The sequence below is a fragment of the Hyperolius riggenbachi genome, chromosome 11, assembly GCF_040937935.1.
Source record: "Hyperolius riggenbachi isolate aHypRig1 chromosome 11, aHypRig1.pri, whole genome shotgun sequence".
NCBI lineage: Eukaryota > Metazoa > Chordata > Amphibia > Anura > Hyperoliidae > Hyperolius > Hyperolius riggenbachi.
Window position 1 is genome coordinate 11564052 of NC_090656.1, and position 19873 is coordinate 11583924.

The 19873-nt window shown below is 45.0% G+C and overlaps 1 protein-coding gene across 2 annotated transcripts in view; it reads left to right on the plus strand.

The window, feature by feature from the left end:
* The window catches only part of VPS9D1 (VPS9 domain containing 1), a 101149-nt gene that overhangs the window by 14937 nt on the left and 66339 nt on the right, over nt 1-19873 (plus strand). For both annotated transcript variants that reach the window (XR_011024962.1, XM_068261694.1), the window contains exons 2-3: nt 5893-5965; nt 10676-10768. Coding sequence is in view for 1 of the 2 variants with exons in the window: in XM_068261694.1 (XP_068117795.1) it covers nt 5893-5965; nt 10676-10768 (166 nt within the window). In the remaining variant the exon portion in view is untranslated. The remainder of the gene's footprint in view (nt 1-5892; nt 5966-10675; nt 10769-19873) is intronic.

The window sequence follows — 19873 nt, forward strand, 5'->3', positions numbered from 1 at the left end:
ATACCATGGACCTTCTAAATAAACTACATGACATCAAAGTTAATGATAATGTCTGGCTGGCAACACTGGATGTGGAGTCTCTTTACAATAACATACAACATAACCTTGGGATCCAAGCGGTTGACTATTTCCTCAAGTCTCGCAGTATTCATGTTAGGGAACACTCAATCTTTATTTTGGATCTTTTGCGATATATACTTACCTATAACTATTTCCTTTTTCAGAACCAGTTCTTTCTACAGGAAAGGGGTTGTGTCATGGGGACGGCGTGTGCCCCCTCATACGCCAACCTCTTCCTGGGCTGGTGGGAGGATATGCACGTATTTGGTGATGAATTGGCAGTATACGCTTCGCATGTTCTGTTCTGGGGCCGTTTCATAGACGATGTGTTTGTCTTGTGGGACGGCCCCAGAGAGATGTTTCTCGAATTTGTTGGCGAACTTAACAATAACAACATCGGCATGTTTTTCACCCATGAGATCAGTTCCACCTCAATAGATTTCTTGGATGTGCACATTGTTAAAAACTCCATGGGGGTTTAGATACGAGTATCTTTCGTAAACCCACAGCAACCAATTCCCTACTAGCCTGGGAAAGTCATCATCCTGAACCCCTAAAACGTGGAATACCCAGGGGTCAGTTCCTCAGAGCACGGAGAAACTGTTCCGATCAGAAAGAATTTGACAAGGAATGCAAGAGTTTGCATAGAAGATTTAGAGATAGGGGATACCCCCAGAGAGTTTTGGAGCAAGCGGAGTCAAAAGCGAGATCCACTGAGAGAACAGAGTTGTTACATCCCAAAGAGAAAGCACCATCAGACTCGGGGGTGATGAGGATTATTAGTACTTATTCTAAGCAATCACCAAATATAAAGAAAATCATTAGTACACATTGGCCTATCCTTCAACTGGACCGTGATCTTAGGAACCTCATTCCCCCCAATCCACTTATTACATATAGAAGGGGAAAGAACCTTGGTGACACATTGGTACACTCCTTTCTGTCTGATGGATCTCCAAATTATGTAGAGAAATCCAACTACAAGAGGAAAACCTGGTTAGATCACAGATTAAATGGCATGCATAAATGTGGCAAATGCAAGGCCTGTACCCATGTATCCAAACGTAGAGATTTTGTTGCACCAAAAAATGGCCGAAAATACGATTTACTGGATTTTTACAACTGTGACACTGAAGGGGTCATATATGCCATCCAGTTTCCATGCCCGTTGTTATATATTGGAGAAACTACAAGGGCGGTTAAAACAAGGATCCTTGAACATCTGGGCGATATAAAACACAAGAGAAATACCTCTGTGGCCCGCCACTTTAATGATAAACATGGGGGCGATATTAGGACCTTCGAATACTGGGTGATCCAGGAATGGAGGTTGGGACCAAGAGGAGGCAACCTAGATCTTAAATTGAGGCAACTGGAATCCAAATGGATATACAGGTTGGGTACCCTCAGTCCGGAGGGTCTGAATGAGGGGTTCACCTTTTCACCCTTTCTATAAGAGCAGGGGCGTAGGAATAGGCCCTGCAGCCCCTGCGCCCGCGGGGGGGCCCGGCCCCCCCCTGGGGCCCGCTTGGGGCCGTTTTGTGGGTGCTGGAGGGGTGGCAGCATGAGGGGAAAGCCTTGCCCACAGTCGGCGGGGAGAGGGGTAGTTCCCCCCTCTCCCTCACCTCGGGGCTCTCCCCTCTGTGCTCCCCTCCAGCTCGTAAGTGTCTGTGGGGCTGTGGTGGGCAGCGAGCGGCGGGCAGATACATACCTGCTTCCGTGCGTTCCATCGGAGACTTCTCCCTCTAGCGGCTGACGTCACTTCCGGAAGTGACGTCAGCCGCTAGAGGGAGAAGTCTCCAATGGAACGCACGGAAGCAGGTATGTATCTGCCCGCCGCTCGCTGCCCACCACAGCCCCACATTACTGCTGCCCTCATTACGATTTTCAGGTGTCTGCTGCCCTCATTACGATTTTCAGGTGTCTGCTGCCCACATTACGATTTTCAGGTGTCTGCTGCCCTCATTACGATTTTCAGGTGTCTGCTGCCCACATTACGATTTTCAGGTGTCTGCTGCCCACATTACGATTTTCAGGTGTCTGCTGCCCTCATTACGATTTTCAGGTGTCTGCTGCCCTCATTACGATTTTCAGGTGTCTGCTGCCCACATTGTGATTTTCAGGTGTCTGCTGCCCACATTACGATTTTCTGGTGTCTGCTGCCCTCATTACGATTTTCTGGTGTCTGCTGCCCTCATTACGATTTTCTGGTGTCTGCTGCCCACATTACGATTTTCAGGTGTCTGCTGCCCACATTACGATTTTCAGGTGTCTGCTGCCCTCATTACGATTTTCAGGTGTCTGCTGCCCTCATTACGATTTTCAGGTGTCTGCTGCCCACATTGTGATTTTCAGGTGTCTGCTGCCCACATTACGATTTTCTGGTGTCTGCTGCCCTCATTACGATTTTCTGGTGTCTGCTGCCCTCATTATGATTTTCTGGTGTCTGCTGCCCACATTACGATTTTCAGGTGTCTGCTGCCCACATTACGATTTTCAGGTGTCTGCTGCCCTCATTACGATTTTCAGGTGTCTGCTGCCCTCATTACGATTTTCAGGTGTCTGCTGCCCACATTACGATTTTCAGGTGTCTGCTGCCCACATTGCGATTTTCAGGTGTCTGCTGCCCACATTGCGATTTTCTGGTGTCTGCTGCCCACATTACGATTTTCTGGTGTATGCTGCCCACATTAGGATTTTCTGGTGACTGCTGCCCACATTGCGATTTTCTGGTGACTGCTGCCCACATTGCGATTTTCTGGTGACTGCTGCCCACATTGCGATTTTCTGGTGACTGCTGCCCACATTAGGATTTTCTGGTGTCTGCTGCCCACATTACGACATTCTGGTGACTGACTGCTGCCCACATTAGGATTTTCTGGTGACTGCTGCCCACATTACGATATTCTGGTGACTGCTGCCCACATTAGGATTTTCTGGTGACTGATGCCCACATTGCAATTTTCTGGTGACTGCTGCCCAGATGGCGATTTTCTGGTGACTGCTGCCCACATTGCGATTTTCTGGCCCACATTACGATTTTCTGGTGAACACTGCCCACGTTACGATTGTCTGGTGAATGCTGTCCACGTTACGATTTTCTGGTGAACGCTGCCCACATTACGATTTTCTGGCCCACATTACGATTTTCTGGTGAACACTGCCCAAGTTACGATTGTCTGGTGAATGCTGTCCATGTTACAATTTTCTGGTGAACTCTGCCCACATTACGATTTTCTGTCCCACATTACGATATTCTGGTGAACGCTGCCCACATTACGATTGTCTGGTAAATGCTGCCCACGTTACAATTTTCTGGTGACTGCTGCTCACGTTACTATTTTCTGGTGACTGGTGCCCACATTACGATTTTCTGGTGAACTCTGCCCACATTATGATTTTCTAAAGGCCCACATTACGATTTTCTGGTGAACTCTGCCCACATTACGATTTTCTGGCCCACATTACGATTGTCTGGTAAAATGCTGCCCACTTTACAATTAATTTACAGTGAAACGCTGCCCCATTACGATTATTTGGCACCTATGGGGGGGGCCCCATCCAAATATTCGCAGGGGGGCCCAGTGATTTCTAGTTACGCCCCTGTATAAGAGGTTTGCCTACCCCTCTTTAGCTATCTAGTATACTACCACATATTCCGGCATGAGCTGCCATAAGGTCTGTGTGTCCTGTGGAAAGTGAGACCCCCTCATGGGGTCTTTTATATTCTATGTGTTTCCTCATGTGGGTGGTACACTCTGTTTGCCAAATCCATCTTTGTTTACTTCTTGCCCATATGGTTTACCCCTCATCTTACATGTACATTCACTTGTTTCTATATTATGCCATACACCTTTATTTTCTTCCCCCCCCCCCCCCCCTCCGTTTATTCCCCTCCCCCTGTCTACCATGATATGGTGATAGGATTGAGGGGTTAGTGTTTTAGATGTGCCTATTAACTTTTACATTTTTCTGTTATCTATATTGCATATACTGCTCCTTTAAATGCAGTGTTGCCACAGTGATCCCCATGATGCCATGTATGACACTGGCTGGCACGTCAGGGGATGATCGGAGCTCTGCTGGTCTATGGACGCATTATGTTTATTATGTTTATGGTGTTACCATGGCAATGTCTAATCCCAAGGCATCTAACGGTGGACGCATTGCGAGGACTTCCGTACCTGGGATGTGACGTATGCGCCTCACGCGTACGTTGCGGAGATACTTCCGCATACGTCACCTGAGATACTGATTGCTAATTGGCTGATGCGCCGTAGAGGGGAGAAACACTGTGAGCCAATCGGAAGGCTCGCTTTACGGAGGTAGCGTTGGGAAGCGTTCTGGGGACACAGGAATGGGAGCGAGTTGTACAGCTGCCATATACATGTTCACCAGGACTGGAGGTATTCCCCTATGTATTTGTGAGCAATATAATAGTATTTTAGGGGGAGCAATCTGTATACAGGGCATATATAGATCTACATTGTTATTGGTGGATGACATGATTAACAGCACTCTGAACCAATGGAGTGCTGGCCCTGCAAAGGGCAACTTCAGGGACCACCTAGAGGGGAGGGGTTTTGCCCACCACACCCTTGTATAGGGTATATAAGGGAAGCTGAATGTCATTTGTGTTTGGCTGCTATGATGTTATGAGCCTATAGGCCATACTCTGTATCTGTATAATTATGTAAATTCGCACTTTAATCACTAATTGCACTTTTATGTCACTTCACCCTTGAAAAAGCTCAGTTTTGGAGTGAAACATGTCGGGTTATTTGGTGGGGGTTGTGTGATTTTAATAATAATTTAGCTGTATTGTCAGAGGGCCAGGGTTACTTAGTGACCTCTCTATTATTGACGCAGTAGGCCCGACAGTACTTATGAGTATGTGTAGTGTCAGTCAGTCCACATTTTATATTGACCAATAAAAGTTAATTTTTATCTGATTCAGTAACGAGGGACATTTTGTTATATATACTTGAATTTCAGGCTTGTTGCGTTTTGTTGCATCTTTTTATGTCTGTTGTGGTAATTAGATCTGGTTTACTATTAAAGGAAACCAGAGATGAACGCTTTTGGCACATAATAAACATATCCCCCGATAGATTTGACAAAATAAATGCTATACCTGGTATTTTCGCCGCTCTGGTGTGCTGTTTTTTTGTGTTTTTTTTGTTTTGTTTGTTTTTTTACTATAACTCCATGCAAAACACAGTTCATCAGAAAAGAATATTATTATTGGGCTGTGTGCAAAATGAAATCACCATTTCTAAAAACCTCTTAAGACTAACAAATATAGATTTAAAAAAAAAAAAAAGTTTTTCAATATATCCTTACTCCTCCCATCTCATCACTGCTCTCTGTGATGCTGTGAATATACAGAACAGGAAAGCAGAGCCATAAGGGGACAGGCTTGGGCTTGAAAAGACAACAGAGAAGACACTCAGTTATAATGATTCCTGAACAAAGCGCAGACTGAATGCTCAGTCGGGGATTTTATCAGGGCTGATAACAAGCAGGCTGATCAGTGAAGGGTGAAACAGAGAGCAGGGTAGGTGTTTTCTCTATTGCCCCCACTGATATATATGGTAAAATACATGAGGGTGCTTTGTCTCTGGTACCCTTTAAGCTTGATAAATGGTGCGGAGGGCTGACATTTTCCAAACATTGATATGGCCAGTTATTTGTATTGTCCTTAGTGCATTTTTTCTACATCCTGGCTGTGTAAGTATTTTTTCTACATCCTGGCGGTTAGTATATAGTCAGCAGTGTTTTTTATTTTACAGAAGGGTAACACTTTACGATGTTTATGTGTTTGTGTGGCAGGAGGCCTATGTGGAATACCTGAAGAGTGTCAGCTTTATAGCCCAGGTCTTGGCAGAGGAGGCGGAGCTAGATGGTGAGTGAGTTTTATGGTAGTTCCTGATGTCTTATAGACAGTATATTTTAACCCAGGGTCCAGCCATGGTGAGCAGCAGGGCAAGGGCCAGTGAGTGGAGGCCAACTACCCGCCTGGCCAGTCAGACCACATGGTCTTCAGTGTTGGTGGGTTGTTGCGAAGCACATGTTTCATAGGGCCGAGGTACATCTCTTTGTTACTCAGGAGAAGGTGTGGTAATAGAATGTGGGAGGGGGCTTTGTTTAAAGGATACCCGAACTGACATTTGACATGATGAGATAGACATGTGTATGTACAGTGCCTAGCACACAAATAACTATGCTGTGTTCCTTTTTTTCTTTCTCTGCCTGAAATATCAGGTATGTAAGTGGCTGACTCAGTCCTGACTCAGACAGGAAGTGAGTTTGAGCCTCACTGATAAGAAATTCCAACAATAAAACACGTTCCTAGCAGAAAATGGCTTCTGAAAGCAAGAAAGAGATAAAAAGGGGAATTTCTTATCGGTGAGGGTCACACTGTAGTCACTTCCTGTATGAGTCAGGACTGAGTCAGCCACTTGCATACCTGATATTTAACTCTTTCAGGCAGAGAAAGAAAAAAAGGAACACAGCATAGTTATTTGTGTGCTAGGCACTGTACATACACATGTCTATCTCATCATGTCAAATGTCAGTTCGGGTATCCTTTAAATGGGCTTTTTATAAGTTTTTTTTTTTTTTCTTCTTCTTTTTTCAACTATTTACGGACCAGGCTAATTGAAATCTACGCCCTGCTTGGGACCTCTTATCCCTGCCAGGGCATAGATTTTAATTACCGCGCCGCACGGACCCCATCGTGCTGCTCTCCCACTGCTGCAGCCCACTCGCTTTACAGTTGTTATGACAACAGAGCTCCGTGAGCCAGTCAGGAGCTGATTTCATTGGCTCCCGACCCTGTGATGACTGTAAGGCAATCACATTGGTTCAGAGGGTCACGGGCCAATGAAATCGGCTCCTCACCTGCTCACAGAGCTCTGCTGTCATAGCGACGGCAGTGCGAGTGGGCCTCAGTGACAGTTCCACGTGGTGTCGGTGAGCCCCATTTTTTGTACCAGCAGTCTCTGGTCCTTAAAGAGACTCTGTAACTTCGAAAAGATCCCCTGGGGGGTACTCACCTCGGGTGGGGGAAGCCTCGGGATCCTAATGAGGCTTCCCACGCCGTCCTCTGTCCCACGGGGGTCTCGCTGCAGCCCTCCGAACAGCGGGCGACAGGCCCGACTGTACTTTCAATATTTACCTTTGCTGGCTCCAGCGCGGGCGCTGTGGCTGCTTTCGGCACGGAAATAGACGGAAATACCCGATCTCCGTCGGGTCCGCTCTACTGCGCAGGCGCCGGAAACTTGCGCCTGCGCAGTAGAGCAGACCCGACGGCGATCGGGTATTTCCGCCTACTTCGGAGCCGACAGCCGTCAGAGCGCCTGCGCAGGAGCCGGGAAGGTAAATAATGACGTCATCTTGTACGGAGGGCTGCAGCGAGACCCCCGTGGGACAGAGGACGGCGTGGGAAGCCTCATCAGGATCCTGAGGCTTCCCCCACCCGAGGTGAGTACCCCCCAGGGGACGTTTTGCCGTTACAGTTCCTCTTTAACCTCCCTAGCGGTATGGACAGAAATGTCCGTTCAAAAAAACATGCTGTGAACAGTATAAACATGCATACACATCAATACTCTCCTGCACTGTATACTAGACCCTTGCTTGACACATTTTGGCAAGTTACAGGAAAAAAAAAGTTTTAAAAATAAATTTTTTCACTGTTTGCACAGAAATCCTGGGGTAATTGAACGCTGGGGAGGTTAAGGGGCCAAGACTGCTGGTACTCAAGTAGTTCATTAAATTACAATTTTTTTGTAACATTGAAGTGTTAGTGACACTGAAGTGAAAAAAAAGTATGATGTACTGATAATGAATAGAACGTTACTAGCAAAGGAGATAGTCTCATATTTGAATTTTTAGATATATAGCTTTTTTTTATAACATTGCATAATTCTGTCATATTTGCAAATACAAGTCACACTCTGTATTTTAAACGATAAAAGTAGCAAAGCTAATGACCCTTTTAACTTCCCTGCAGTAAAAATCTTATCTAAATCTGTCTCTGAGGGCCAGATCACACTGGGCGCTTCCCGATGATTGCGGACCCGATCGCATTTTGGCGGGTGAAATCTCGCGATTTGCACTTGTGATTCCCGGTTTAATAGAATGAGAATCGCAGCGCCCCCGAAATGCTGCATGCAGTGCGTTTGTGATTGATCGCAATTGCTGCAGTGTGAATGTATCCATAGGGATACATCAGTAGCAGCGCTTTTCTGATCAACAGCGATCAGCAAAGCGCAAAAAAAAGCGCCCAGTGTGAACCAGACCTGACTGTTCTCTGTATTATAAGTGCTCCAGAAAACAGTCACCCAAGTTGGGGCAGAGAGCTCAGAGAGGCTCTTTTACATAGATAACGGAAGTTTAACTCTTCCAGTACTGGAAACAATATGAGACTCTCTTCTTTGCTACTGATGTTCTGTTTCTTAGCTGTACTACACATACAGTTCGTTGGTTGGAGTTAGGTTGTGACGCAGGCTGTTACAGCTGCCCATACTAGTATTGCAGAATAGTTCAGTTTCGTCCTGTAAGTTTTACTACGCAAAGCGATGTGTTTCCATGGATACGGAGGGTGTGGCCTAATCTTCCCTACACCAGCCTGTATTTCCAGTGCATCTTGCTGTGGTAGATTAACATGAGACTTGAGTTACACCTAAAACCAGAGCTCCACCCACCCTGAGGAAACTTATTAGCCATACCTGGGATCTGCTCTAATGCTGGATCTACACCATACAATTTTTTGACAGATTTACCTGCAAGAACGATTATTTCCAGCATGTCCGATCTGAGGATTGATCATTTTTTTGATCGATTTTCATAGAAGCAAAAGGAAATCGATCAGAAAATCCCTCAAAAAAATGATCAATCCTCAGATCAGACATGCTGGAAACAATCGATCTGGCAGGTACATCTGCCAAAAAATCGTATGGTGTGGATCCAGAATAAGCCTCATCTACACGGTACAATTTTCCTTCAGATCGGATCTATTAGATAATTTCCAACCGGTCCAATCGGATTGCGTTAGATTTTGCAATAGATTTTGGGTACTTATTAAAGCAGAATCTATTGGAAAATTGATCTGAAACAATTTGGGCATCTACACACGATGCAATTTCTTATTAGATCTATCTAATACATCCATCTATATGATGGAAAATTGTACCAAAAGCCTGGTACACACTGTACAATTTTCACTTCAAATCCTATTGGACCGAGTGATCAGATCGGTATTCAGATCTGACAAAAGTAGTGTACACACATATGCAAATTTTTTCAGATTTCTGATCATTTTTCAGATTGGATAGCGATTGAAAGGAACATACACTTGGAACAATAGCCAGCACTTCGACTGATATTTTTCAGCATGTCCAATCTGCTTCCGAGAAAAAGCTAGATTCTGAGCTTGTCATCGTCAATGGTAGTCAGTAGTCTGATCAGATCTGATCATTTTATCGATTGGAAATAAGATCTGAAGTGAAAATTGCATGGTGTGTAGCAGTCTTTATAGGACAACCGTAATGAGAGGTATATGGAGGCTGCTATATTTATTTCCTTTTAAGCAATACCAGTTGCCTGGCTGTCCTGCTGATTCTCAGCCTCTAATACTTTTAGCCACAGCCCCTGAACAAGCATGCAGCAGATCAGGAGTTCCTGACATTATTGTGAGATCTGACAAGATTAGCTGCATACTTGTTTCTGGTGTGATTCAGACACTGCTGCAGCCAAATAGATCAGCAGGACTGCCAGGCAACTGGCATTGTTTAAAGGGAAATAAATATGGCAGCCTTCATATTCTTCCCACTTCAGTTGTCCTTTAAGAGACCTCTTTTCTTAGCTGTATTCTATGTGGTATATAGCTGTAGTAAATCTGCTGCAGTCCAGAATAGCTGGGTTCAGCTGCTGAGCAGGCACGATAGAGGGCAGAATGTGGGCTGTGTCTGGCTTATTTGGGGGCTGAAATTCTGTATGATGGCGTGCATAATAATAATATAATAATAGTGTTTGCTGGGCATGGGGGTGGGGGGGGGGTGTAAGAGGTGTATAAAACTACATTAAGAACAACTAAAATGAAAAAGAGGTAGCTTACCACAAATATGACAACATTCTATAACAATGACACTTATTGTGCACTGGAAATGCGTTACGCCCGTCTGAGCTCACTTCCCGGGGCCAATTTTAGTGCCAAAAACGTATTGCTCAGCTGAATAGTGTGTTTGGGCACTACAGTTGGCCTGAGGAAGTTGGTTCAGATCCACGAAACACGTTGCCAGTGCAAAATAACTTTTTCTTTTAGTTGTTTTAAACTCTTATGCACCCCTGGGCACCTCTTCTCCCCCCCCCCCCCATTTGTTCTTCTCACTTTACTTTGGATGGGTGTTATTGGTCTTATGTGGCTTTGCCAGTCTTCGCCTGCTTCACGTGGTTGGTTGCCCCCCGTTTGTCACCTACCTCTGTGAGTACCATTTTTCTTTCATGACATTTTCAGTTTGGTGAGGTATTGCGTTATTTGTTCTCCCGCTGTCTCTTTTTCTATAGAGTCAGACTTCTGTGTTGCCAGTAACGTTTTTTTGTGTTTGATCAGAGGTCAGTGTGTGTCTGAGCTGCGACTCTCAGAGGATGCTGAAGCTGGCAGAGCAATGTCTGGAGAGAGCCAAGACAACGGCGGACAAGCTAGGTGAGCTGCAGGGTCATGTGACCGCAATGGCTGCATCATCGTCACATAGATCAGCAATGGCTGCATCATCGTCACATAGATCAGTAATGGCTGCATCATCGTCACATAGATCAGTAATGGCTGCATCATCGTCACATAGATCAGTAATGGCTGCATCATCGTCACATAGATCAGTAATGGCTGCATCATCGTCACATAGATCCGCAATGGCTGCATCATCGTCACATAGATCAGTAATGGCTGCATCATCGTCACATAGATCAGTAATGGCTGCATCATCGTCACATAGATCAGTAATGGCTGCATCATCGTCACATAGATCAGTAATGGCTGCATCATCGTCACATAGATCAGTAATGGCTGCATCATCGTCACATAGATCAGTAATGGCTGCATCATCGTCACATAGATCAGTAATGGCTGCATCATCGTCACATAGATCAGTAATGGCTGCATCATCGTCACATAGATCCGCAATGGCTGCATCATCGTCACATAGATCAGTAATGGCTGCATCATCGTCACATAGATCAGTAATGGCTGCATCATCGTCACATAGATCAGTAATGGCTGCATCATCGTCACATAGATCAGTAATGGCTGCATCATCGTCACATAGATCAGTAATGGCTGCATCATCGTCACATAGATCAGTAATGGCTGCATCATCGTCACATAGATCAGTAATGGCTGCATGATCGTCACATAGATCAGTAATGGCTGCATCATCGTCACATAGATCAGTAATGGCTGCATGATCGTCACATAGATCAGTAATGGCTGCATCATCGTCACATAGATCAGTAATGGCTGCATCATCGTCACATAGATCAGTAATGGCTGCATCATCGTCACATAGATCAGTAATGGCTGCATCATCGTCACATAGATCAGTAATGGCTGCATCATCGTCACATAGATCAGTAATGGCTGCATCATCGTCACATAGATCAGTAATGGCTGCATCATCGTCACATAGATCAGTAATGGCTGCATCATCGTCACATAGATCAGTAATGGCTGCATCATCGTCACATAGATCAGTAATGGCTGCATCATCGTCACATAGATCCGCAATGGCTGCATCATCGTCACATAGATCCGCAATGGCTGCATCATCGTCACATAGATCAGTAATGGCTGCATCATCGTCACATAGATCAGTAATGGCTGCATCATCGTCACATAGATCAGTAATGGCTGCATGATCGTCACATAGATCAGTAATGGCTGCATCATCGTCACATAGATCAGTAATGGCTGCATCATCGTCACATAGATCAGTAATGGCTGCATCATCGTCACATAGATCAGTAATGGCTGCATCATCGTCACATAGATCAGTAATGGCTGCATCATCGTCACATAGATCAGTAATGGCTGCATCATCGTCACATAGATCAGTAATGGCTGCATCATCGTCACATAGATCAGTAATGGCTGCATCATCGTCACATAGATCAGTAATGGCTGCATCATCGTCACATAGATCAGTAATGGCTGCATCATCGTCACATAGATCAGTAATGGCTGCATCATCGTCACATAGATCAGTAATGGCTGCATCATCGTCACATAGATCCGCAATGGCTGCATCATCGTCACATAGATCCGCAATGGCTGCATCATCGTCACATAGATCAGTAATGGCTGCATCATCGTCACATAGATCAGTAATGGCTGCATCATCGTCACATAGATCAGTAATGGCTGCATCATCGTCACATAGATCAGTAATGGCTGCATCATCGTCACATAGATCAGTAATGGCTGCATCATCGTCACATAGATCAGTAATGGCTGCATCATCGTCACATAGATCAGTAATGGCTGCATCATCGTCACATAGATCAGTAATGGCTGCATCATCGTCACATAGATCAGTAATGGCTGCATCATCGTCACATACATCAGTAATGGCTGCATCAATCGTCACATACATCAGTAATGGCTGCATCAATCGTCACATACATCAGTAATGGCTGCATCAATCGTCACATACATCAGTAATGGCTGCATCAATCGTCACATAGATCAGTAATGGCTGCATCAATCGTCACATAGATCAGTAATGGCTGCATCAATCGTCACATAGATCAGTAATGGCTGCATCAATCGTCACATAGATCAGTAATGGCTGCATCATCGTCACATAGATCAGTAATGGCTGCATCATCGTCACATAGATCAGTAATGGCTGCATCATCGTCACATAGATCAGTAATGGTTGCATCATCGTCACATAGATCAGTAATGGCTGCATCATCGTCACATAGATCAGTAATTGCTGCATCATCGTCACATAGATCCGCAATGGCTGCATCATTGTCACATAGATCAGTAATGGCTGCATCATCGTCACATAGATCAGTAATGGCTGCATCATCGTCACATAGATCCGCAATGGCTGCATCATCGTCACATAGATCCGCAATGGCTGCATCATCGTCACATAGATCAGTAATGGCTGCATCATCGTCACATAGATCAGTAATGGCTGCATCATCGTCACATAGATCAGAAATGGCTGCATCATCGTCACATAGATCAGTAATGGCTGCATCATCGTCTCATAGATCAGTAATGGCTGCATCATCGTCACATAGATCAGTAATGGCTGCATCATCGTCACATAGATCAGTAATGGCTGCATCATCGTCACATAGATCCGCAATGGCTGCATCATCGTCACATAGATTAGTAATGGCTGCATCATCGTCACATAGATCCGCAATGGCTGCATCATCGTCACATAGATCAGTAATGGCTTTATCATCGTCACATAGATCAGTAATGGCTGCATCATCGTCACATAGATCAGTAATGGCTGCATCATCGTCACATAGATCCGCAATGGCTGCATCATCGTCACATAGATCAGTAATGGCTGCATCATCGTCACATAGATCAGTAATGGCTGCATCATCGTCACATAGATCCGCAATGGCTGCATCATCGTCACATAGATCCGCAATGGCTGCATCATCGTCACATAGATCCGCAATGGCTGCATCATCGTCACATAGATCCGCAATGGCTGCATCATCGTCACATAGATCCGCAATGGCTGCATCATCGTCACATAGATCCGCAATGGCTGCATCATCGTCACATAGATCCGCAATGGCTGCATCATCGTCACATAGATCCGCAATGGCTGCATCATCGTCACATAGATCCGCAATGGCTGCATCATCGTCACATAGATCCGCAATGGCTGCATCATCGTCACATAGATTAGTAATGGCTGCATCATCGTCACATAGATCAGTAATGGCTGCATCATCGTCACATAGATCCGCAATGGCTGCATCATCGTCACATAGATCCGCAATGGCTGCATCATCGTCACATAGATCCGCAATGGCTGCATCATCGTCACATAGATCCGCAATGGCTGCATCATCGTCACATAGATCCGCAATGGCTGCATCATCGTCACATAGATCAGTAATGGCTGCATCATCGTCACATAGATCAGTAATGGCTGCATCATCGTCACATAGATCAGTAATGGCTGCATCATCGTCACATAGATCAGTAATGGCTGCATCATCGTCACATAGATCAGTAATGGCTGCATCATCGTCACATAGATCAGTAATGGCTGCATCATCGTCACATAGATCCAGCTGTCAGGAGTTGCTGCTGAGCATTTGTATGTATAGATGTGAAAGTTATATAGTGCTGTGGGAATATTCTATTTATGCTTGAGAAGGGTTACATGCCCATGCCATTGTACATCGCACATTCTAGAACTGTTTGCCAGCTAATACCATATCTTGATATGACCCAGACCATGGCTGCAGACTTCAGTGATCACCAGCGAATACCAGGCGTTGCTGCCATTATGTATTACGTATATATAATCCATACTCGCAACAACACCTGGTATTTGCTGGTGATCACTTCAGTCTGCAGCCATGGTCTGGGTCATATCAAGGTATAGTAATGGCTGGCAAAAAGTCTTTTTGACTGGTGAATGGTTTTACAGTCAGGCTTGTTCAAACACTTGTGCAATTATTCTCTATGAGAAGGTTCATATCAGTGTGTTTCGTCCACTTTGTGCTCCGCAATGCGGTGCCTGTACCATTTTTGGGGCAATTTTGCTCTAATGGAAGGTATAGGAAGAAACAAAATCACTTCATGCGGGTGTTTACATTGTATTTATTCTTTTCCGGGTCAAAGAGTTCACTTTTGGAATCGCTCTGCAAAAGCGCCTTGCACAAAATCGTGGTGCGCAGTGGAGCGGCGGGAGGAGGAAAGAAATGCTAAAAAAAAAAAACAAAAATCGCTGCCGTCAGCAATTTGAATTTTAGATGTGAACAAAGCCTTAAGGTGGCCATACACTGGCTCGATTCCCGGCCGTTTCGACAGCAGATTCGATCCTGGGATCGAATCTGCTGCCAATCGTTCGCGGTAAACGCAGCCGCCGATCCGATTCCCTCCCGGAATCGGATCGGTCCGTCGATCGCGCCGTGCGGGAAATTACCCTCGATCGCCCGCGGGTAAAGTGCGCGTCGCTAGCGGCGGCCGATCCGATCAGGTGTACATTACCTGAGGCTGGCTCCCGGGCGTCTTCTCCGTGCTGCACGGCTCTGTTCCGGCTCCATCCATCCCGGCGCTTCCTGTGTCACTGCAGTGACCAGGAAGTTCTAATAGAGGGCGCTCTATTTGAACTTCCTGGTCACGGAGTAACACAGGAAGCGCCGTAATGGATCCGGAACAGAGCCGTGCAATGCGGAGAAGAGGACCCGGAGCCAGCATCAGGTAATGTATACGGGGGGGGACAGGCGGCAGGAGCAGCTCAGCAAATGGTGAATCGGTTTCAGGCTGAAATCGATTCACAATCTGTTTGCAGTAAAGGCAGCCATACGATCCCTCTCTGATCAGATTCGATCAGATAGGGATCTGTCAGCTGGTCGATCTAATGGCACATCGACCAGTGTATGGCCACCTTTATACTGTAAAACCATTCAGCAGTCACTACTATGTCCTGATATGACCCAGGAAACGATTGAGCGATTCCATTATATAGTACTTAGACAGCCGTTGCAGCCGGTGAGGCCGTGTGATTGCTGGTGGTACACATATATGTGCTGTACCTGCTCACCAGACATCACATGCGATCACCAGAGCACATTATATAATACATAGATGGTTTATGCAGTATGATTGCCGGTCATTCACAACAACAACAACAAAACTTCTTCCGTGTACGCGTATGTGCTGTACACGTATGTGCTGAGACTTGCTCACCAGGTGTCACTACAGATGAGTATATTTCATAAATATAACATAGCTGTGGTGCTTGAGGCGGGATGATCACCCATGATGCACTGCTGTGGAATAACGCACAAGCTCCTATTCATTTCAGTGCAGCCTGCTACACACATGCAATTTTAGTTTCAAATTCTTTTATTGAAGTTTGCAAAGCATAACATACAAGTGGTACACTGTTTGCCGAACATCAAGGGTTGTTTTCAGTACTCCAAGGCCACGGGCCTAATTATCGTACAAAGTAATACAAAGGAGAAAAAGCATTGTCCTGGCGGTGGCATAACCAAGCATCTCGCCAAGATTTGATCATACAACTTCCAGTGGACAGTTGTTATATACACACATGCAATTTTACTTGGTTAATTTTGCCATCTCCATATACAGTACGTTTGAGAGCTTACCTACACAGTAGGTCATTGTAATCGGGATCTGTTGGTCCTCATGCTACATGGAGGTTGGTAAAATTGGTCAATGATTGGCCAATCATAATTGAAAGTGTGTACCAGGCTTTAGGGTTTTGGCCAATTTTGATTAACCAATCACTGACCAATGTTACCACCTCTATGTAGCATGAGGAGCAACAGATCCTGATTACGATGAACAGTCTGTGAAGGAAAGCGCTCATAGGGGTTGATTCACTAAGAAAAATACCATCTGTATATGGAGGTAGTAAAATTGGCCAATCAAAATTGCATGTGTGTACCAGGCTTCAGCGTTCAGATTCTTATTTCTGTCTACACTCCTCTTTTCCTGTCACATCACTGCTGGGTCCATCTAATGGTGCCCATATACGGTACAATAAAGACGTTTGATTTCTCGTTTATTCTACTAAAATGATTGCATCGAATGAGAGACAAAAATAATCTTTTTTTTTTTCGATCAAGAAAAATGAACGATTATACAATTTTTTTTCAATAAAAATCTGATCGGACAAAAAAATCTTTATATTCAATCTAACAGAATAATCGAACGACATTATCTATTCGAAAAAAATGAAAAACTTGTACCGTGTATGGACACCATAATGGTTCCCATACACGGTACACTAAAAACGTTTGATTTTCCTGTTTATTCGACCAAAACAATCGAATTGAATGAAAGTAAAAAATCCTTTTTTTTTTATCAAGAAAAACTAACAGTTATCCCGTTTTTTTTTTTTTTTTGTATAAAAATCCGATTGGATGTGTTGGAAAAAATCTTTATATTCGATCTAACGGAAGGATTGAACTAATTTATCTAATCGAAAAAAATGCAAAATTGTACCATGTATGGGCAGCCTTTGGTACATCTCTGCTGCAGGGATATAGACGGCGATAAGGACCTGGCAGAGGCTATAACCTGTCTTCCTTTTAGCCACTTTTAGGCCTCATTCACATCATACGCTTCCGTGCGCTTTTGGAAGCGCGTATAACGTGGTAACATGCAGGAACGGCGGAAGGGTAAAGACACTTCTGCCGTTCAGATCAAATGCACTGCGCAGCAGTACGATGCGCTATGATGCGATTGCGTACTGCATCCTACATTCTGTCCGCAAGCGCAGAGCTGATCCATTCACTGTCAATGGATGGGATCAGCAGTGCAGCAGGTAGCAGCGCAGATAGCGTGTGATCGTACGCGTTGCGTTCTGATCGCACTGCTATCTGCGCTGAGTAGATGTGAATGAGGCCTTATTGCAGATCTTTTTAATGCATTAGTTATTTAGTTTTGTGGTTTAGTGGATGTCAGGTTGCAGTGATGACCCAATTATGGAGACTTTCGTGTAAGGACTGTCAGTCTAACGAGCTGTCAGAGGGAGAGGAAGTGTTTATTTGGCTGTTGTTTAGCTGTACAGTACAGCTCACTCACTTAAAGAGAACCAGAGATGAAGCACCCTCTTGTATTTTACCTTATAAATCAGTGGGAACATGACAGTAAACACCTAATCTGCCCTTTGTTTCATTGTTCTCTGTGTAATCTGACTGTTATCACGTCTGATAAGAATCCCCGACTGAGAAGTCAGGCTGCTCCGTCTAGCTTTGCTACAGAAAGATTATAGCTAAGTCTGTATTCTGTGGTGTTATTTCAAGCCCAAGCCTGCCCCCTTGTGGCTTTGCTATAATGACTCAGCTATAATCATTCCCAGCAAAGCCAGATTTAATTGCTCAGTCTGGGATTCTTGTGACTGCTGTTAACAGACACTTTTAGCAGTGAGGAGGAAACAGAGAGCATGGTAAGTGTTTTCTCTAATGTTCTTACTGATATACATGGTAAAATACACAAGGGTGCTTCGTCTCTGGTTCCCTTTAAGGTAGCCACACACCATACAATTTTTTAAATATCTGTTCAATTCAAGAATAGCAATCAATTTTTCTGACTGATTGTAACAGTTCAAAAATCTGACCAATGTACCACACACCTATGTTCATTCTTTCCCCAATCATTGAATAAAATAATTAAAAGCTCAGAAAATATTGATTGGAACTGTACATCAAGTAATTGACAATCCATCACACACCATACAATTCTTGATAAAGTTGGTCTGAAATTTTCAACATGTCCAATCTCAATCGAAAGCAAAGAAAAGCTCTTGATTTTTCAGGACAACCGATCGTAATTATCGAATTGGCGAAAAATTGGATCTTTTAACTGTATGTTGTGTGGCCACCTTTAGGCCTCTTTTCCATGGGCTGTTGAACGGTGTGCTCAGCAAGCAGTTGCCAGGCAGCAGTGAGCAGCTGCCAGGCAGCAGAGAGCAGAGCTGCCAGGCAGCAGAGAGCAGAGCTGCCAGGCAGCAGAGAGCAGAGCTGCCAGGCAGCAGAGAGCAGTTGTGTGAGTTTGAGAGGCATTTCACTGCCTGTAAACAGTTTGTGGAAAAGAGGCCTAATAATATACACAATAATAATACACAACATGGAGAAGAGCTTGGATCTCACGATCCAGACACTGGATGGAACCGTTGAAGATGAGGAGGGTGGAGTAAAGCCGGAGCAAGAAGCAGAGGCAGCCGCTAGTTGGGTCACAGTTAGAAGGGGTAGGGGAAAAAGTGGCAGGGAGGCTAGTCCCGAGTTGTCCCTCACTAATAAGTATGCTTGTTTGCGTAATATTGGGGAGGATGATTCAGGAGTAGCAATGCTGCAGCAGGATGTGCTCCTTAGCAACCAAGGGGCAGACTGCTGTAACGAGAAAGGGAATAGGAGTGCAGCTAAGGCTAGACAGGTACTGGTGGTAGGGGATTCAATTATTAGGCGCACAGATAGGGTAATCTGTCGAAGAAACCGCGAATGCCGTACAGTCTGTTGCCTCCCGGGTGCTCGGGTTCGGCATGTAGCGGAAAGAATTGACAGATTACTGGGTGGGGCTGGGGAAGACCCGGCTGTCATGGTACACATTGGCACCAATGACAAAGTTAGTGGGAGATGGAAGGTCCTCAAAAAGGATTTTCAGGTACTTGGAGATAAACTTAAAGCAAGGACCTCCAAGGTGGTGTTTTCTGAAATACTGCCAGTGCCACGCGCTACATCTGAGAGACAGAGGGAGCTTAGGGAGTTAAATAAGTGGCTGAGAAATTGGTGTAGGAAGGAAGGGTTTGGGTTCCTGGAGAACTGGGCAGACTTTGCAGTCGGCTACAGGTTCTACAGCAGGGATGGGCTGCACCTTAATGGGGAGGGTGCAGCTGCATTGGGGGAGAAGATGGCTAAACGGTTGGAGGAGATTTTAAACTAGGATCTGGGGGGAGGCGGGAGGATAAAGTCTCAATACGTAGACAAGATGAGGTAAAAAGACAGTGGGAACCTATCATTAGGGAGGGTGGAGAGGGGGGTGGGGACAGTGTAAAGATTAAGGAGG